This window comes from Platalea leucorodia (assembly GCF_965183815.1).
Source record: "Platalea leucorodia genome assembly, chromosome: 4".
NCBI lineage: Eukaryota > Metazoa > Chordata > Aves > Pelecaniformes > Threskiornithidae > Platalea > Platalea leucorodia.
In genome coordinates, this window is record NC_138826.1 from 95,092,648 (window position 1) to 95,113,163 (window position 20,516).

General features: G+C 39.6%; 2 protein-coding genes across 3 annotated transcripts in view; both read left to right on the forward strand.

The window, feature by feature from the left end:
- Positions 1 to 8,719, forward strand: part of YAF2 (YY1 associated factor 2) — a 36,493-nt gene extending 27,774 nt beyond the window's left edge. For both annotated transcript variants that reach the window (XM_082310515.1, XM_082310516.1), the window contains exon 4: positions 158 to 8,719. In XM_082310515.1, coding sequence (XP_082166641.1) covers positions 158 to 395 — 238 coding nt within the window. In that variant the 3' untranslated portion in view covers positions 396 to 8,719. The remainder of the gene's footprint in view (positions 1 to 157) is intronic.
- Positions 8,720 to 16,860: 8,141 nt separating this feature from the next.
- The window catches only part of GXYLT1 (glucoside xylosyltransferase 1), a gene marked incomplete at its 5' end in the record, with an annotated part of 36,753 nt that continues 33,097 nt past the window's right edge, over positions 16,861 to 20,516 (forward strand). Inside the window, one exon of the mRNA XM_082309241.1 lies at positions 16,861 to 17,078. Within this exon, the coding sequence (XP_082165367.1) occupies positions 16,861 to 17,078 (218 nt within the window). The remainder of the gene's footprint in view (positions 17,079 to 20,516) is intronic.

Below are 20,516 nucleotides of genomic sequence, written 5' to 3' on the forward strand. Positions count from 1 at the left end.
ATAAATACTTGTGGTACGTTGTTTTCCTGTGTATTACATGTTGCACATAGCAGTCTTATGTACACACGTATGTTCTGCAGAGCTCCTAAAAAGTAGGAGGAAGACAAGATAATAAGATGGTGTGTGTGCTTTTAATATGATTCTTTGCTTTATTTAGGCCAAGATTGAAAAATGTGGATCGAAGTAGCGCTCAGCACTTGGAAGTTACCGTTGGAGATCTGACAGTCATAATTACAGACTTTAAGGAGAAAACTAAGTCACCGCCTGCTTCCAGTGCTGCTTCTGCAGATCAACACAGTCAGAGTGGTTCTAGCTCTGACAACGCAGAGAGGGGAATGTCCAGGTCATCTTCACCCAGAGGAGAAGCGTCATCACTGAATGGGGAATCTCATTAAAGTTTCTTTCCTCCAGTTTCTTTAGTTTCTTCTCTTCAAAACATGCAAATACATAACTTCTGTCACCTGTTACCACATTTTCATGACAGATTATCCATGCACAATTGGTATGTTGACTGGAACATAATTTATGCAGTTTTAAAAAGAGAAAAAAGTGCGGTGGTAGAAACAATAATTTAAATGCAATCTACAAATGCTTACAAAGCATTTTCAGATGAACTTTTTAATCTTCATGTGTAAAGGTGCCATGAAAATGTGGTTTGAATGTTCATTATGCAGTGTTATTGGTAAGTCCATTTTCACTTTTAGTTTAGTGAATTCTAACACAACTCTTGGAGTCTCTACTATTGGCATGTACTGAATTTAAATTTTTATAACATAGTTCAAGCTGCCTAAATATGTATTATTTGAGAATTGTGAAACATAGCTATATGTATGCAAGTCAGAGATCAACTTAATCAACTATTGCTGCAACAGAATTTTCATAATAATTATCTTCTTAAAAACACCTGCTGGTACTTGGTGTGGTTAAATAGGAAAAATGTTATTAAATAAAACATTTGTATGAATTTTTGCCAATGTTTGACACATTTTACTAGATTACTGTTACTGAATTATGTTGATGGTTTTACCAATATTTTTTCACACTTAAAACACTTATTGTAATGTTTACAAGCAAAATAGAAAACACGTTCTAAGCATTGATTGGTTAACCTTACAATTCAGGTAAAGTACTACATTGTCACTGTACACTGGTATTCTATGTTGTGTAACAAATATGGAACCTCAGATGACTATGCATTTGGCAAAAACTAACATTTGGAAATAGGAAAATTCGGAAAAGCTTTAAAAATAACAGAAGTGCAGTTCTCATTTCTGCTTAGTGCTGTTTCCTTGCCCCAAATTTATCTAGTGTCATATAGTCACTTCTTATTTCATTACAGGAATATCCGATGTTGCACAAGAATAAGGAAATAACAATACTATTAATTTTTTGTTCCTGAATCAGTTTCTTTAATTTTGATTTGGCCTATTAGAATATAATATGTCATAAATCATATGAAAAAAATCAGTACCCTACTTTATGGCATAAACTGTCAACATTTACGCACTTAGCAATATACTGATACAGACCAGAACTATTTACAATCCCATCTGGTATTATGTAAAATTACCAATAAAATATTTTTGTGAATACAGATTTTGCATTTTTGTTTACAACCAATAAGTGTTTTGATACACACATACAATCCATGTATAGATTTCAAATTATAGATTCAGGTTCAGTACAAAAGTCCATTTAGCTCCTTTTAGTGAGGTAGTCCACTTACACTCCTGTGATTCTTTTCTTTTCATTCAAAGTAAATATATTTTTAAGCCCATGTAAAAGTTGGATGGACCTTCTTGGTAGTGAATCCAGCCCCAAATTATTACCAACGTATGATAAGTCATCTTAACAGCTAAAACAATGGATTTTTGTAGCCCCTGACGATTGTGATGTTTGGTGGTTTCTTGTAGTAATGTATTTTTCTGTTTTTAATGCAGTACTTCTACAGGCACAATGGTACTGTTCTATTTTGTAAGATGCTAGTTGTGAAATACAGTTAGTTGCATAAAATGAAAGTCTGATGTGATATCTGAGAACATACATACCTCATTCCTTGGTGTTGCTGTTTAAACTTTTTAGACATCAAATGTTAATTATAGGCTATTTCAGATGGATAACTACTGACCTGTTTATTATGTATTCTGCTTTATCTTACTAAATAGGATGTCTGTTCATTGCCGTTACCTGGCCAAATCTTAGTATCTGTAAAACAATGCATTTTAAGGTTCTTAAATGTTTTTGGGGCTCGGCTGGTGTTCAGAATAACATACACTAGTTTTTAAAAGAAAAATACATGCTTCTCAACGTTATTTTTTTATATTTTATTTTTAAGTGGGACTATTTGCAGAATATACCGATGTAATGGATTACGAGAGAGATGAAACTGTTTAAAGTAAGCAGTTTAATGATAGCAAATCTTATCGCAAGATGTTTTCTGAAATGTGTTTCTAATTTAAAATGTAATGAATGCTAACACATTTCAGAATTCCTTGCAAACAAATAATAATCTATTACCAGTAGTTCACTAAATGGGAAACGTATTTTCATTTCACTTTATGTGAATAAACCACCTGGCACTGCCAACAAGAGGTCTCTTTGTATCTTCGGAAATAAGTAGCCATTTGGTTTGGAAGGAAGGGAGGATGGAGTGGATCTTGCTATGATTCAACTGTCTCTAGAGAATAATCTCAAAAATGTGGTACAAGTATGGCTATAATCAAAAAGAATGCAGAAAAGTCTCGCTGTTCTTTATGGAATAAGACATAGAAAAGCAATTTCTAACCACAGGTGCAACACAAGTCAGCTAGGATCTGAAAACTGAGCTGTGGTGGTTTTAACTGAACTATTACGTTGCCAGTGTTTACATTGCAATGATGCCTGTTTTGGCATTAAACAAAGTTAAGATAATTTTTGCCTGTTTGTGATTAAAGAGATGTGACAATACTGACAGCAGAGTAGACAGATTCTAAGTAAATATGGCATTTGACTCTGTTCATAATGTTATAATTTAAATGAACTTCACTTTCATAATTTCTAAATAATTTTGACTTGTAGTAATCCTAAGTCCTTTTTCTAACTGTAAATATATTTAAAAGCATCTTTACTCCATTTATAAAAAGTGAAAATTTAATGTTGTAATGTGTTTTGATTAGCTATTTTTCTCTGTGACTGCTTTCTGCATAAGAACTGTTATTTGTTAAATTCTATATATGCACCAGTCTTCAACAGCCATACATCCTGGGTCGTTCATGAAATGGTGACCCAACAAAGGCAACTGTGATAGTGTTCCATGTAAATGAGTTCCTTTATGTGCTGATTGATTGTCTGGTTTCAGAAAGGAAAAGCGGGGAGAAATGGGGAAAAATGAAGTATAATTAGTTCATTGATAAAGTGTACAATAATTCAGTCTCTTATCTTCCTAAATTTGCCACTAATTATAGGTGGTATACGGAAAAGAACAAATACACAGTTGTAGATTATGATCCTTTTTTTCCCTGAAATTAGGTATGTATATTGGAGATAAACAAAAGTTGTTCTACTTAGTAGCAGGTTAAATTATGCTGTATAAAATCTTGATTCTAACAGAAGTGATAGTAAAAAAAGCCCAAACAAAAGAAACATTAAAAAACTTAAAATTTCTTGATATCAAAAGTCTTGAAATTAAGACTATGACTAAAGTTTTAACCTACTACATGTTTCTCTAGATAGTTGATGTTCTGTGGCATAGATTGTAAAATCTCAATTATTTTTTTTTTTTTAATTTTATAATTTGTGCACTTTTTCTAATGTTATGGATAGCACATTTTTAGGTAACCATGTAAGATAGAATACTTTTTATAATTTGTTTCCACCAGTTCACTATAGTGTTCAGGCAGGTCTTCTAAACTTGACACAAGTGTATGGCTCAGATTCTTTCATTTTTCTCTTTCTTGTCTCAAAAACCTGACAGTTTCCCACATTATTCTAATTGATTATACTTTGTTATACAGGATGGATTTGGCATGGAACTGTCTATTGTGTACTTCTTATGGACATCCAGGGTTCTTTAACTGTATCTGCTTGTTTTTTTCTGTCACATGCCTTTATTTGCCTCTGCTCCCTACTGGGGAGTCTAGGTATGCTTCCTTTCAAATATCAGAAACTATATGGAAATAGAAATGCAATTTAATTTCATTTCTCCAAAGGCAGCAGCAAGTGCTATACTTGTAGTAAATTTGACCTGTGCTTACTCAGGAATAAGATAGGTAAGATAAAAAGTCAATGCTGGTTTTGGCTATGATTATTTTGCAAATGCGTACTTCTGTCAATGTTAAGATTTGGGTGTGCTGGAAATACTGTTTGAGGTTTCAAATGTTTTTCTTACCTGAAATTATGCCCCGACTTACATCAAAGCAGTCTCAATTTGAAAGGGTGTAACTTCACAAACTAGCAAAAGCTATACAGTAAAATCAGTCAAACCGAGGAAGCGCAGTTGGTTTTCTTTTGTACTGTTGAAGTTTTAAAAAGAGGAGAAACTTTCTCTTCTTGTCAAAAGAGACTTAAGAGATTTGTCTGAGATAATGATCAGATACCGAGCTTAGTTTGACATCTAAAGAAGAACCCATGTTTTAATAAGAATTAACAAGATTTAACTACTAAATTAAAATTGGAAAAGTACTTCACAAGTTAATTACAAATCAATGCTTTACAGAAATTATTTTACCTTCCTGCCTAGATGGATACGAATGGAGTAAGTGGTGCAACAGCAATGGATAGCTGCACACTTGCTAGTAAATGGGCTGCACGCTTGCTAGTAAATGGTATTATCCAACAGCAAGTGATGTTTAAGTGACTTTCTTAAGACATTACACAAGAAGATTGTGATATGTCTATGAACAAGGCCTAGGAGTCCAGGTGTCATCCCCCCCGCCTAAACTATACCGTTGAATTCAAACAGTGAAAGAAAATGCAGTGAACAAATAAATTAGTTTCAGATCCTAGAATCTTAGTAATGCAGGGGCTGTTTACAGCTTCTGTTTAACTGTATCTGTGAAAATGAATTAAAATGAATCACCACTGTATAATAATTAATCCTTCGGGAGATGTTTTCGATCCTAATGTTGCCCCTTTTATTATAGGAAGCGGATAAAAGTCATCTGAAAGAATTTGCTCTGTCCATTGACTCACGGGATTTTAAGAGGAGACAGTGTAATGTGCACAGGAAGTTTTAGCTGTACTTTTAAAGAGTTAAACATGGAAGATGAAGGGCAAAAGCATATTCCGTAGCTCAGATGAGTATTACGAAGCATGATCACAAGAGACTGCTGTACCACCTGGGGTTTGTAAAAGACAAAATGGTAACACTATCTAATCACTCCTTGTCCCGTATGTTTAAAAAGAAAACTGCCACCAGAAAAAATACTGTTCCAGTAACAGTAATTTAAAGAATAGTTCCAAAATGTTAATTATTTTGTGGAAAGTATGGCATATCTTGACAGAGGAAGGAATATCTGAGCAAGAAGTCCTTCACGACTACATTTTCAAGATCTAGGCCGCCTGGGAAAGTGTAATCTTCAATTACACTGTTCTCTGTGTATAAATATTGATCTTAGTTGAAGTGCTTGCAAAGTGAACAAGCTCCCTTAAACTTTAAGATTTTAAGAAATGTGGCTATAGACCAATGGAGCTCTAACTTACAATGGAGTTATTGAGAAGACAACTGAGGAAAAGAGAGTATTAATCTATTTTTTGATAACCTGCTCACCATGTGCTCATAATTTTCCTCTTCTGTATGAAGAAGCAAAAGTATACAGAAGAAGGAAATATGTGTAACCATGGCTAATGAAAGTTGGCTCTTTACCCCCTTCCCAAGCTCACTAGATTTTACAAACTACAAGTTCTGTTTGGTTCAAAGGCAGTCACGGGTACTTTGTCACTAGAAAAGGATGGAGTTGTTCGGTCACTTAGCATCTGTTAGTTACAACAAGTGAGTGGTCAGCCTGATTCTACTTTCTAAATACCCAGTTTGGGAATACAGAGATCTAATTTGCTATTTATATGCATCTAATATATAACTACCATCCATGAATAATCTGTTTCAAGCTGATCCTTCTTTGCACAGAATAAATCAAAATGCTTTGATGCCAAGCCCAGCTCCTGATGGCACAGATCTCTGAGCAAGAAAATCTGCCATCTGACTGATCCTCTCTTACTCTTAACAGCCTTCAGCTATGAATTAATCTCAGCAAGGGAAGTTGCTTAAGATTACATGTATTTGTTGAGTATCACTACTGCTACCTCTGAAGGGAACACATTCTGATTCCTTCTTCTCTCTTTTCTCTTTTGTTTAAAGTACATCTGTAGTGTAAGTGGATGCAGTGAGTTTGAAATAATTTATTACGCCTGCTTTTGTAAGTGGGGAATTTGACTGCTGTTCCCATTTCTTCAACTGTATCCTGGTTTCTGTAAGACCAACAGTGGCATGTGGAGCTTAGAGGACATCTATCAATTTTGTCACCGTTGTCCTTGTTTCTATATAATTGACTTACTGAACAGATTCTTGCTCAGCAAACTTAGACCAATCCTGTACCATTCAAGCATTCTGGCTGAGGTAGCTGGCATTCTGGGATGCCAATTACTGGTCTTCATATCTGCATTTCTGCAAATGGTCTGATTCTATTGCTGGGAGGCTTCCAAACATGGAAAAATAAGCAAAATGCTTTCCAACTGATAGAGGTGTAATGTTGCCAAGTAACTTGCAGTACCTGGAGGCTTTTTGAAAGGTGCAAGAAAGAGCTCTCGGTGCCAGCTGGAGAAAGAGATCTGAGGAGCATGCACAGATACTGAGAGCTTTCTCAGCTTACCTACAGAAATTCTGAGTAGCTTCTGTTTCTAAAATGTCAAATACCTTCAAAACCCCTCAGTCCTACAAAAAGACAGAGGATAAAGGGGGAAAAGAACAAAGAAAACATATTTTCAGAATAATACCTAGAAAAGCCACTATATAATGGCTTCTTCTTGTGTTCAGTATTCCTTTCTCTATGTGCTGTATTGGAAGTAGGCAGCATCTCACACTTCTTATAGGTGTGTTTTGCTTTATAATTCTTGATACCTGTTGGTTCAGTGACTTTTGGCCTAAAGATATGTGAATTTCATAGTAAATACCATGAATGTTTCTCTCTTGGGTACAGGTCATTTATTGAAAGGGCAGTAGTTTTGATTAAAGAGCTAGTCAGGAACAAAATAGATTCCTCTTGTACATGTAGACACTACCCAGTTTTAAGGGGTCTGATTCCTGGACTACTAGAAAAAGGATAATTTGATGTGGAAAGGGTAATAAGAACCCAGACTAGAACAGATGTGGCTTCTGAAGAGAGTTTTGTGGCCAGTAGTTCGTATGGCTGTTTTCAGTGATTATTCCACAGCTTAGCCCGTGAATCTTGAAGCGTTGGTAGAGCATCCTCACAGACAAATCAAAACTACCAACACTGTCAGATGCTCTTAAAATTTACTAAGTGCCTTATACAGAGCATCACTGAGGCAATGGTTCAATTGAAAGGAAGTTTGATAAAAGATTTACTGCTCTGGATGGAGTCACAGGTTATCAGTTGTGACCAAGGCGATGTTCCTGGTTATAACACACTAGAATCTTAATTTTTATTGCTGATACAAGTACCTAATAAGAAACAGTCCAGAAATTTCTGAGGCTTTCTGCTTGTAAAACATACATTCTTTTCTTCTAGTCAGCTGTGATAGCCTACTGGAATATCACAGAAGTGAATAAAACTTCTGAGTATTTCTGGGTGCTTTCACACTTCTCGGTTTCTCAAATCAAGGACAGTATTACCTTTCTTGGGAAGGGGTACATAAGTTGGTTTTATTCATAGGGTTTATGTTTATCCAACAGTAGTTTTTAAGGATTTTATTGTCAGAAAAAGGGCTTGTTATTTTGAAAATAAAAATCTTACCTGCCAGGTGTCTTCCCCAAAATGAGTAAGTGCCTTTTCTGTTCTGACTCTTAGAAGTATTTACTTTGTCAGATTGAATCTGAATGTCCTGGATAAACGAACTATTAAGTACTGAGTATTACCAATGGCTTGAAATCCTTTCACTGAAAGAACAAGAGACATAATGTAAGCCACTTGAATTATTTTAAGGTCTGATGTTATCAGAAGTTTTATAACTGCTATGAGTAGTATACTTCTAAGAACAATGTAACTTTTCAGGAACTTGATATTGATAGGAAATAAATATTTATTAAAAGAAGTATATTAAATAAATATTTATTTACCAATTTAAGTAAGAGAAAATGTTACACCGTGGGGGCAACAGTCTTGCTGTTAGCAGTCCTGACTATTTAATGGAAAGTAAAACTGAGGCCCTGAACTCTGGCTGTAAAAGAATGCATGGTATTTGGTGAGAGGTTGGGACTGTGAATCTTAGGTCCACATTCTAATAAACGAATTCTTCCTACCTAAGTTTTTACCAATTCTCAAGCAGAAAAGAAAGCATGAGCAGATATCAGTAAGAGGCCCTCTGGTTTTATTGGTGCTGCTTCCTATCTGTAGAGGATTTTTTTTTTTTTTAAATTTTATTTTTAAACTTTGCTCAGGACTGGTACAGCTGAAAGTATATTTTCCCTTCATTCTTAAGCCTAGACTTTGAATGGAGTTTCTCTGAGACACTTTTGTAGTGAAATCGTATTCCCTACAAACATTGCAGACAAAAATAAACATCTCCGTGAACAAAAGATTGTGTGTGGTTGTAATTTTTTAACATATACAATTTTGTTATAAAAATTCTAAAGGTACTCTAAGAAAAACATAACCAATATATTGGCCTACATTTACGAGGTCTCTTTGTAGCAGTCAGAAAATACAGTTTGTATCATGAGATGCTACAAAGTTTCTGTCTGATAAACTATGTTCAATTCCAGTTAAGCACTCCTTTAAATAAAGATGACCCTACATTGCATTTACGAAGCATATAGTAACCCATTAGGACACTGCCTTAAACTGACCTCTTCCTGACCTCAAGTCAAAGACATTATTAAACAATTTAAAATTCTGAAAGCTTGGCGGAAAAGCTGAGGGGAAGGGGCTGGAAAGAAAGAAACTGTAGGAATCAGAGTGCAAAGTTTGTTTTTTTTTTTTTTCCAGAATAAATTCCACACCATTAATGATAATGGAGTTGTTTTAAAATTAACAACTCTATAGTTATTTCACATTGTTTAGTAAACATACAGTTGATTTTAGATGAGCGTAAATAGATGTGTTTGAAGCCCAGAATAGTGACAGGTATTGAAATGCCTTCTCCAGGAATAAATTAATAGTTCTTGCCTGTGAAGAATCTGACAAGAAAGTATTTTTGGTGAAAGCTGTTGTTGGTGCACTATGTTCAATCTTGACTGGCAGTGGTGATGCTTAGGGTGCATTATGATAAATAAAATGGTAAATAAAATGATTAAATTGCTCAGAACTATTCTCTGAATGTGTTATTTGTACTGGTTAGGAAAAAGTGCAGGAAATACAAGTGGGCAATTTGGGGATAAACAGCAGAGTTAGGGAATTTGATCTCAAAAAGTCAAGAGGCCTCTGCTAATTTACTGGCACGAGTGATTCATTACCCCTTTTGGCTATGATGGAAGCTGACATACTCCTGAGAGTACTGCTTCCCAGGCGAGAAACTTGCATGCATGCAAGTTTCCACGCTTGCAAATTAAAGTAACAACTGAGGTAAGAATCTTGAGAAGACGACTTAGTCTAAGGCTTCATCTCATTGTATGTGCAACTACTCTTTTTGTTACTAAAGCAAGTTCTAAAAAAATGGTCTGTGTGGGTTGTCTCAAGTTATCTGCAAGTTACGTACGGGTCCAGTGTTCAGTTCTCTTCTGAATTGTCGTTTGTGTTGCTTTGCAGTGTGAGGCTGAAATCCTACAAGGCATTCTTGAAAGAAGCTGGTTCCTTTGTAAAGACAGACGGAGTTTCCCAGTTGTGTAGCAGGTGACTGAAGCGTTGGCCATGAGTACCCAAACTCATCCTCGCTCCAAGGAGGCAAAGCGTGATGCATCCTCAGGTTCAGGATGCTCTTAATGCCACCCTGTAAGTGCTGGGCGTAGATCCCGAAGTGCAGCCAGCAAGTGATAGCAAACTGTTGACATAACTACCAAGCTTGGTACTAGCAGAAACACTGACTTGTACAAGACTAAATTGGCATCAAATACCAGAATGGGGCTATTGCCACTAATTAAGGGAGTCTAGTTTAGTCTACTTACTCATTTATTTTAGGAGAATAGAAGGAATTCAAAAGAGGAGAGCAAGCTGTAAAGCCCTTCTATCACCCTCCTATTCATTTCTTTCCTCTGTTGACTGTTTGGTAAGTCTGCTACACAATTACGAGTCTGAAGATCAAAACAAATTTCTTAAATTCCATACAAATGTTTTGGCAGCCATGGGAGATCACAGCATTCCACTATGTGCCTGGTGCCTGGAGATAGCTTAGGACAGTGTCCAATTTTATTTTACCCTTTCTTGATCTGAAAGAAAATAAAAGAGTAAAAAAATATATCTTTCTGAAGTTACAGATAAAGGATGGGTGAAGGAAGGCTGAGTAATGTATTAATGCAATCACGAGCCAGGAGTGCTTGAAGGTATCTTAGATGTTTCAGGCTCTAAGTTCTGTGCAACACAATATCCCAGCTACTCACTGACTCTGCTGCCACTTGGGCAGTGAAATGGTTTGAGGACACAACTCTAATGACAAATCAGATAAATCAGTATAATGTCTGGACACTCCAGGGTGCAGCACTAAGCTGACTGCTCACCATAATTACTTCTGTGAACTTCAGATATGACTAAGACTATTGACCAAGTATAAGGACACTTGGTACCTAAGCCTGTTATGTACCTAAGGCATTTGTTATTTGGTTGTTCTATTCAGTTTTAAAAGGGTCTGTCAGTACAAAAGAAAGTATTAATGTCTTACCTCTTCTTCCTGATAATTCAAGCACCAAATTGTTTAAACAGCTTGCACTTTTGACTGCTCTAATCTGTTTTTTTAACTAGTAATTATGGAAATAAAGCAACCCCTAGGGAAAAGGATGTGGAGAGATGAACCTTAGGACTTCTTTCTCTATCCTTGACATGTCTCTACATTGGTTTACACTGTTAAACCCTACTTGAAGAGGACCAAGGAGCAAAAGCAGTGTACAGATAAACAAAATAAAAAGGAAAATAGCAAGTGGGCTTGCTAGAAATTGACAAAGTAAATCAACTCTTCACCTGGTTTGACTGACTGACTGCTTTCCAAAACCTCTCCTTACAGAATGACCATCTCTCATCTTTTCCATTCCAGGCTATGCTGCTGCTTCGAAATAGGGGCAAGCGGCTGCCTGGCTCACTGCCTGCGGTGTATCTTCTGGCTTGCATTGCTGAATGGCTCTCAGAGACCCTGACAACTCTCCTAAACCTCTGTTTCCTCTTGTAAGGGCAGGTGGCAGTTGGCATCTAACCTTTTTTTTTTTTTTTTTCATTTTAGCTGTTTGCTAGATGCAGTTTCACTCTCCTAGCCGTGCAGGCTTTTTTGCGCTTGGAAATAATAACATATACATAACAGTACATAATAACATATACATAACAATACATAAATATTGCACTTGGAAATAATAACATATATATAACAATACATAAAATGTACAAAATTTTTACATCAAATATGAAAAAACTAAACTAAAAAAAGCAGTAGTTTTCAGTCTGTGGTCTGAGGATCTCATGAGCTAATGCATTCCTTCTAAGAGTCCTCAGAAAAGTAACTAGGATGAGCATACTTACTACAAGTAGCATTAAATTCACTGCATAGAGTCTGCACTGTTACTGTAAAGTGGAAAAGGTAGAAAATACCTTCCAGGATTAATTTCAGATTAGTTGATGTCCTTAATCTTAAATATCGAACTTTCAAGCCACAATGCAAAGTTGCTATTGTGTATGATAACTGTTAGTAAATATTTATTCTATTACAAGAAAAAATGATATTGTATTGTAGAAACTTAAAGACCCTGATCTGGGTGTCAGAGGACTCGGAGCACTTGATGCTGTAGCAAACAACAGCAGGACAAGATAAGGACTTTTAAACTTGAATATAGTTATATATAAACAAACAAACAGAAAGCCAGGCCTGCTTGCCTTATTTCCATGGTTTTGTACGTGGTACATATTTGCATAAGAAGATAAGTTTGCTTTCACTCCTTCCAGGAGTACTTTAAACACAAATACCTGTGCCAGGCATGGTCCTTGGAGAATTTTAGATGAGGCAAAGAAACAAAAGCCCAACACTGAGAATCTCCCTTGGACTGATGTTTTGGAGCTTCATATTTAGAAATCTCTACAGGAAAAAAAAAAAAGGTTTTGACACACAAATGTAGAAAAGGAGATAAAAAGACAATTCTCTCTATGCTCCTAGAAAGTATTCTGTCTGCTTTTTTAATGTAGTAAAGCACTAAAAATTGTGCAAGTCTACATATATAAATGCATATTTATTCACTTAGGACATGGAAGTTGAACTTTCTTAAGAGGAACAATACAAATATTTTGACTTTCTACTGTTTAATAACTTATAATTGTTCCCAGAGGATACATTAAATAAATTTTGAAGTAAATTGTACTATTGATGAAGAAATAATTGATTCAAATTAGAAGAAACTAGGAATTTTGCAAAGTATCATACCACTTCCCAGACTGCTTACAATGCAGCTTATTTAATTTTGTGTACTATTGTCCTCGGGTGTGTATATTGCTGATACCAAGAGTAATTGCAAAATATCGTAAGCTCATGCTTATAGTCTAAGTAGGTTAAATGCACACTACAATGCAAAACAATGAGAGCTAAAAAGGGAAGAAATGGGGGAAGGCAGTAACATGTTGATCATCAATAAAAATTTATTTTGAGTATTTTTATTAACATTTTTAACATTGGGGGCTGATGTAGGGCTGATTTGATGAGTAGATACAATAAGAGTAGAAGGCAGTTGTAAAAAACTAAATCTTTGTCTTAAAAATGAGTGGGAAGGAAAGAAAAATGATGTCTGGTAGCAGCAGCAAAGGGACATTGCACCGAGAAGTCTGATGATACCACATGCACAACACATGGTAGTAAAGCAGTTTCCCCTTGCTTACCCAGCCTTGCAATCTATCACAGCAAAGTGTTGACACGGCAGGTTGTACGAAAGGGCAGGTGAACATCAAAGCAAGTGTCTTTGCCTTTGAAAAACCCTTAACTGGTCTGCACACGAGGCAGCATTGACACAAATCTGTCAGCGCAAAATCTTATTGCTTTGCCAGCTTAACCAATGGTTTAACTCCCTGAAAGAACAAAACCAGAAGGAATGATACAAATGCATCAGATTAGGACTGGGTTTTTTAATTAGCAGAAAGTTGGAGTGGAAATTGATTTCTCTCTTTGCTCTCTCTGTTGCATCAGATAATCCCCTTCCATAATTGTGAATAATCCTTTTTTTTTTTTTCAGTTGATCTGATTTTTCTCTTGATCTAATCAGTTGTTAGAATTTTGGTTTCGTTTTCTGGCATACAGTAACTGCTCTTATGACCCTTGAACACACTTGCAGAAGTATAAGATGCTGATTATTTTAAAAAATCAATTGTCCTAACTGCTTATTTAACATCCATAGTTCACTAAGATTACAGTTTTCTGGATTTCAGCTATTTTCTGGACGTAGTAAATAGAACTGAATTCTAAAGATAGAAAAGTTACCATGGCTAGAGCAACTAAATTCCAGTTAAGAAAAGGATTTCAAGATTTAAAATTGGTAATAAATGGAGAGAATTGTACCTCTTCATGTTTTAAGTTTATTAAAGACTAGCAAATGTTATGGCATAAAATGTTATCTATTGTTCATTAACTGCTTATGGTGGGTAATAAAGATACATAATTATTTCTCTTTAAAGAATTTTAAAAGCTGAATTAGCTAATTGGACACTGTCCAATAGTGTTTTTTCCTCAGTGCTACAACCTAGGTATGATATTTCAGTCACTTTTGCTTATCTTTGTTATTCACAAGGCCAGGTTTCTAGTGAGAAGCATTTTATCTTTTATCAGACCAACTGATAATTAGATTAAATTGACAGATTTTGCAGTGTGGAAAAAGGCTTGTGTCTGTATACATTTACCTGTTTTTTTCTCCCCAGTCGCATCGGATACTTTAACAAAAGATACTACTTTCTCTCTGGCCTTGCCACAGTTATATTTTTAGAGCACTGCAGGTGCTTTCTCACTCATTAATTACTCAGGCATTATTGGACATCACTGAATGAAGAGACTCCTGTAAATTCCTATTTGGGAAATGGGATGATTGATAATACAAAAAAAATTTTTTTCTCCCTATGTCATCTCTTTTTAGCACTCCTGATTTCTTCTTTTCTCATCTAAGAATATACTTCCTTCTTCTGAAGCATGAAAGCATTACTGCTGCCCAGCTGCCACTTTCATTCTTGGTCCCGCTATAACACCCTTCAGACCTCATTTTCCCTGACTGGAACGCTCTTCAATACAAAAGGCAAGTGTCCCACCTCAGTAGGGCCTAACTGGTCTTTGCTTTAATGCTCACTGTCAGTAAATACCCCATTGTACCTCTCCACTCTGACTCTCGTATTGCTGTGTTACTTATTCCCTGCCACCTGGACTTGATAGTGTATGTAAGGGGTTGTGAAGTGGGACAGTGAGTGAGTTCATGACACAGGTCTACAGGCAGATCTGCAATGAGAGCAATAAGTCAGGTTTTGAACGCAAACACAAATTTAGGAAAGCTGGCACAACGGTGGGTTCATCCGTTGCGGCAGAAAGCACGGAGGAACAGAAATCAGAGGGGCAGAAAGCCCAGCTAAGACTTTGAGTGGCACTTTCGGAGCTGGTTCTTTCTGTGGTGCATGCCAGCACATGGATCTCACAAACATAAACTTCCCTTACTTCATTAAGCAAATTCTTTCTAGAGAGTCCTCTTTACAAATCCTCCCCCTTTTCATCTATGACTCTCCCATCACCACCCTGCCATCATTGGCTCTGAATTCTCATCATTGCTCCTCATCCTCCCTCGTTCCTTGCTGCTCTTGGATTCTACTTCTTTTCGCAGTCCCAATTTCCTTGCTTGTACCGCTTAGGAATCATCCTGGTATCTGCACTGCAAACATAGCTGAGTATCCAGTATTTCTGAGAGCCACCTTTTTTCCTCACTTCTAGTTTTGTTTTGAGGAAGAGGTGATGAACAATTTTGGCAGGACGATTTTGTCATTATTTCTCTTCCAGCTATTAGTGTTGCCAGCTGGCATTCTGCTTTCCCCCTTCTTTTAAACACAGCCAAGAGCAACAGTAAGCTACGGCTCAGGTTTTGTGGGCATTCACATATGACACATACCCTCAGGCCCCAGAATCTACAATAGAACCATTTTTTTAAGCTTTATTGTAAATCATATTGGCATTTTTCTTAAAATACGGGGTCCTGAATTCATGCAATTAAGTGGGGATGTCATCGCTTGTTTTAAAAAAGTCTGTAGAGAAAAAAAAGTCCATAGAGAAAAAAGCCCAGTCTATAGAGAAAATGTGAGCCAAATGCACCGTAAGGATGAAAAAGCAAGTAGAATTATTTCAAATTTGTCTTTTTTTTTTTAAACCACTGTCAGGAGCTGAGGGAGAAGCACTGACTTAAAACACTTATCCTGGCAATGGTGGGTTAGGCTGCCTTTGCTCAGCAGACTGGGCCAGAGAGAGGGGATGTGATACCCTACCTGACTCAGCTGAAACCCAACCAGCATTCCCCCTGTCTAGCAGGACGCACACCTATTATTTCTTCTCCCCAGTGCGCTGCTTCCCAGACCTACTTCTTGTTCTCCAGAAGCATGGCTTGGTGAGCCAAGATAACCCTCTCCTTGCTTGGTAGTGACCACAGACGAATCCTCCAGGCCCGGTTCACCAAGCTTCTCCCGCCCAACGCCCAGCTGGGACCTGCTGCCTGGGCCAGGGTGCTGGACCATCGCCTGCGTGCCAAGGCCGGAGGAGGGAAGGGGGCTGGAGTCCAAAATGATTTGCACGCTCAGATTGCGTCTGTACAAGGAGAAAGGAGGCCTGTGTAACGCAGCTGCCTAACGAACGTGAGGGAATATCCTGGTGAAGAGGCAGTTGTGAGGCTTTCACACAGGGAAGTTGAAGGCACCACAACAGAAACCTTGAGTGTGGGGAAAAAAGTGTCGTTTTCAGGGGACTTCAGCCCCTCTTTTGCCCTTAAGGAAGGAAGGCAAGGCGCGACACGGGCCTGCGTGCTGAGCCTGCGGACTTCTGCTTTGTCAAGACGGGTCGCTGCGTCTGCCTGGGACGTCTCTTCTCTCGACTTTTTCTTCCCAGGGACGCATTTTCCGGAGGCCTGAGCGGGCGGCAAGACCCGGCTGACCACAGGAGCCCCGGTGGAGACTGGCAGCTTCGCCCGGGCCCTCCCCGGCGGACCGGGCCCGGCCGGCACCCCTGAGGGAGGCAGAGCCCCCCGGGCTCCCTGCCCGCCCCCGGGCTGTTTACAGCACTGAAAAGGAATTTTCAACTTTTTTTTTTTTTCCACGTTTGGGGCAATTAAACGGCGATTTGTAGCCGCCAGGGCGATACCGCCCCGCCCCCGGAGGCCCGGCCCGCCCGCCCGCCCGCCGCGCCCCGCCCCGCCGGCGGCACCTGGCTCCCCCCGGGCGCCTCAGGCTCGCCCCGCCCCCGGCCCCGGCCCCGCCCCTCGCACGCCGGGGCTGGCGCCGCCGCCGCCGCGTCCGTTGGGCTCGCGCTGCCGGCTGGGCCCCGGCCGCCGCCTGGCGCCGCTGCCGGGGCCGGCGCGGGAGGATGCGGCGGTTGGCGCGGGTGGCGCTGCTCTGCCTGGGCTGCGGCCTCTGCTCGCTGCTCTACGGCTTCAGCCAGCTGGCCCTCTCCCTGGAGCAGGAGCCCGGCGGCGGCCGGCAGCGGCAGGCCCCAGACCCCGCCGCGCCCGGCGCCCGGCGGCAGGCAGGCGGCGGCCGGGCGGCGGCGGGGAGCGCGGGCCGCGGCGAGGCGGGGGCCGGCAGGTACGGGGCGCGGGGGCCGGGCGGGGGAGCGGGCGGGCGGTGGTTCCCCCCGCATTCCTGCGGGGAGGGCCGGGGAGGCGCGGGAGCGCGCTGGCCGCCCTCCCGCGGGCGGAGCGGGGCTCGGCGCCCGCCCTCGCCCCCCGCGGCGGCCGCGGGCGCCCCCGGCCGCTCGGTGCCGGCCGGCGGCGGGGCCGGGGCGAGGCTGCCGCCGCGGCGCGGGGCCGGCAGAGCGCCTCGGGAGGGAGCGGGGGGGTGGCGTCGCTGCGTGCTCCCTCCCGAGCGGCTCCGCCATCCCGCGGGCCGGTTACCGGGGAACAGGGGTTGAAAAAGCCTTAAAAACACGGAAAGAAAACTTTAAGAAGCGGCGTCGCGGGCCAGCCGGCGGGAGTCGCCGCGGGAGCGGCTGTGCTGGCCGCGCTCCGCCTGCGCGCTGCGGGGCAGGGCCGCCTCAAAGCGGGGGCAGGGGCGCGCTGCCTGCCGCGGGAGCCGGCCCTAGAACCAGGCTGCTTCCTCCTGCAGCGGGGTAGGTGAAGCGAGGAGGGTGCGTTTTCTTCTTCCAAGCTAGGATACTTTTAGGGTGTTACTCAGTTCTGAAACTCGATAACCTTATGGTTACCAAATATAACTTTATTTCAGCAAAAATATTTATTATGGGATACTTTAATAAGGCCAGTCTTCTGCGAGTTCAGTTCCGCAGTTAAAGTAGTGTAAATCCGAGCAGCTCATGCTCTGCATAGCTGTATATTTCTGTTGCCTGCCTCCTGTCAGCAGAAATTTTTATGTGGTCAAGTGGTGAGTGAGATTACAGAATGAAAAAAATACTAGTTTTCCATTAGATTAGTTCCATGATCCTGTTCACCTGTGGCTACCAGAATGCCAGGAAAAGAGGGGCGACAAGAAATCTGTTGCTAAAGTTGGAGGAGAAATGAGGACCGGGCCTTTCTGGGCCAGCCTACCTCTAGCTCTGCTTAGATTCCACAGCAGTTTAAACCAATGTAAGTTTGATGGTTTGCTGACTGTTCCTCTTTCCCAATGCTGCACGCGCTCTGGCACTCTCAGCTCCTTACACTGCTTGTGCTCTTCTGGTCAGCAAATGAGTTGATCTGGCGTGCTCACCTGCCCGAAAACTGCCTAGCGTTTGGCCAGCTCAGCGCTCTGTATCGGCTCGTCCTGTAATTGCGAAAGTGTTGGTGTCGGTGCAAAGGAGTTATGGAGGATGGCAAGATGACAGAAGCTCTGACTTAATCATCTTAAAATACCATGAAACAGCATTCTGAGTTGCTAGGGGTGGAGTCAGCTGAAATGTGAAACCCAGCTTTTGACTGGTGTAACTACTTCAGAGAATGTTTTTTTTTCCTCTTTCCCCATGCTTTTGTTTTAGTTCACATTAATACAGATTATGACTTGAAAAAATGTGGGGATGCTTGTTCTTCACTTCTAGTTCATGATTAAAAATTCATTGTGAGAAGTTGAAATCTACTAGTTCTAAAGAACATGGTAACTGGAATAAAAAAGTTAACTTTAACAGTTTTATGTAAGATTTCATTGATTTAATAAATCGGTTTTAAATAGAAATGTGAGGGAAAAAACTAAACTTTTACTAAAGAAAATATGCAATTTACATGAAAACTTTTTTTTTTGGTAAAAGATGATATCTAAATAATTTGTATTAGTAATAACACATTGAAATTACTTTCAGGTGCATCATGCTCCTGGTTAACAAAAGAACCACCAAGCTTATTTTAAAAGCTGTACTTTTTTCTTTTTTAGTATTTGTACTAAAGTGTAGTTTTACTGGTGGGGGAGAACCCCAATGAAGTGCAAGAAGCTTCTTGCTTGCTGGAGTGAGGTGGAATGACATATAAATCTGCCCTGTGTTGCAATGTGGAAAAGCTTTACACACTGAGAAAGTTATTTTCCAAAGGTCTTAAGTGCTTAAATAATTCCTTGTGCATACAGTTTCATGGGGGCATATCTCCTTGCAAAATCAGTGTCTGTTTGACACCTGTGTGGGAATTCTTTACCTGTAAACTGCTGTCAAACTGAAGACTCAGGATGAACATCATCCTGTTGTAAATTATTGAAGTTTTATATGCTCTGTGTGCAAAACTCAGGTGCGCGTCAGTCCCTTAGTACAGTCCCTAAAAGGCTTCTGTGTAAGGAAAAAATCTGTCCTGTGGCAATCAAGAAAAGCCCTACTGAATGTTCCTTTAGATGCATGTTGCAATTATTCTCAAGTATTAAATAGTGTTACATTCACCTGTGTAACTGATACACACATCTTGGTGAATGTATTGGTGTTTTTCAGTTTTTATACTGCCGCTGTTTCTTTAGTGGAGACTGAGCATGACAGCCACATGGCTGTTTTATGCCCACTTCTGACTATCTTGTGATCGTGTCATGTCCTAAAGGGTTCATAACCTTATAAATTGTGTTCCTTTATTATTCCTATCCTAAATTAGATAACCTTCTAATCCTTCCTGAAGTTTAACGTTTCGTATGTGTTAATAGTAACTTTCAGGAATGAGTTGCTTCAGCTGTTTTTACTGATAGCTTTAAAATACAGTTTGGCAAAGCAAGTGTTACTGCTGTCTGAAGGCGTTTGCGCACTCAGCAGTGATTTCCTCTTCTCTTTAGCCAAGATGGGTTTCCTTTGCCTGAATAATCTAGTTTAGTATATGACATAAGGGCAGAAAGAGCTCAGTCATACTTTATGATGGAGGGGGGAAGTCGACATTTCTGGTAGTCTTCAGAAGCATGCAAACATGAAAACTGCAAGCTGTGAATAAAGCTTAGGCATACCACACCTGGAAGAATTTTGCAATAGTGATGATGCTTTTAAGTAGAAAATCTTTAATTAAAAAGGAAGTACCATATTGAAACTAGAATTACAGGTTGAGGCAAGATCCTCCAATAAACATAATAATTCAGGGGAGCTTGTTGGGTAATCACTTTGGTAAGGAGTTGTTTGTTTCAAAGGCTACAGTAGCCTGAGGAACAAGATGACTAGAAACTAAAGGCTTGTATCTTGAAACTTGATATAAATAGCTGAAAAACACTTCAAGACTTTATTAGCTAAATCTTAAGGTTGGGTTTTAGCTGTGAAGAAAGATTAATGTTGAAGGTAAATTGTCCTCCTGGTTATTCATTCCAGTGAGAGAGCTGGTAATGAATAGTCAGTACTGTCATATATAAGAGCTAAATGAACAATAGATCTGAACTTGAAAAAAGAAAATGTTGAAGTGTCTACTTCCAGAAGATACAAAGTCAGTCAAAAGCCAGTATATGTAGTCAGCCTTTTTTCCTTTGCTAGTATGATTTATGGATGAAGAAGGCTGTGAAAAAAAATGTAAAAAAAAAAAAAGTAGAGTGAATAAACGCACATTTGCTACATGTATGCCATTTAATAGTGCGATAATCTGCTGTCTGTGGAGTATC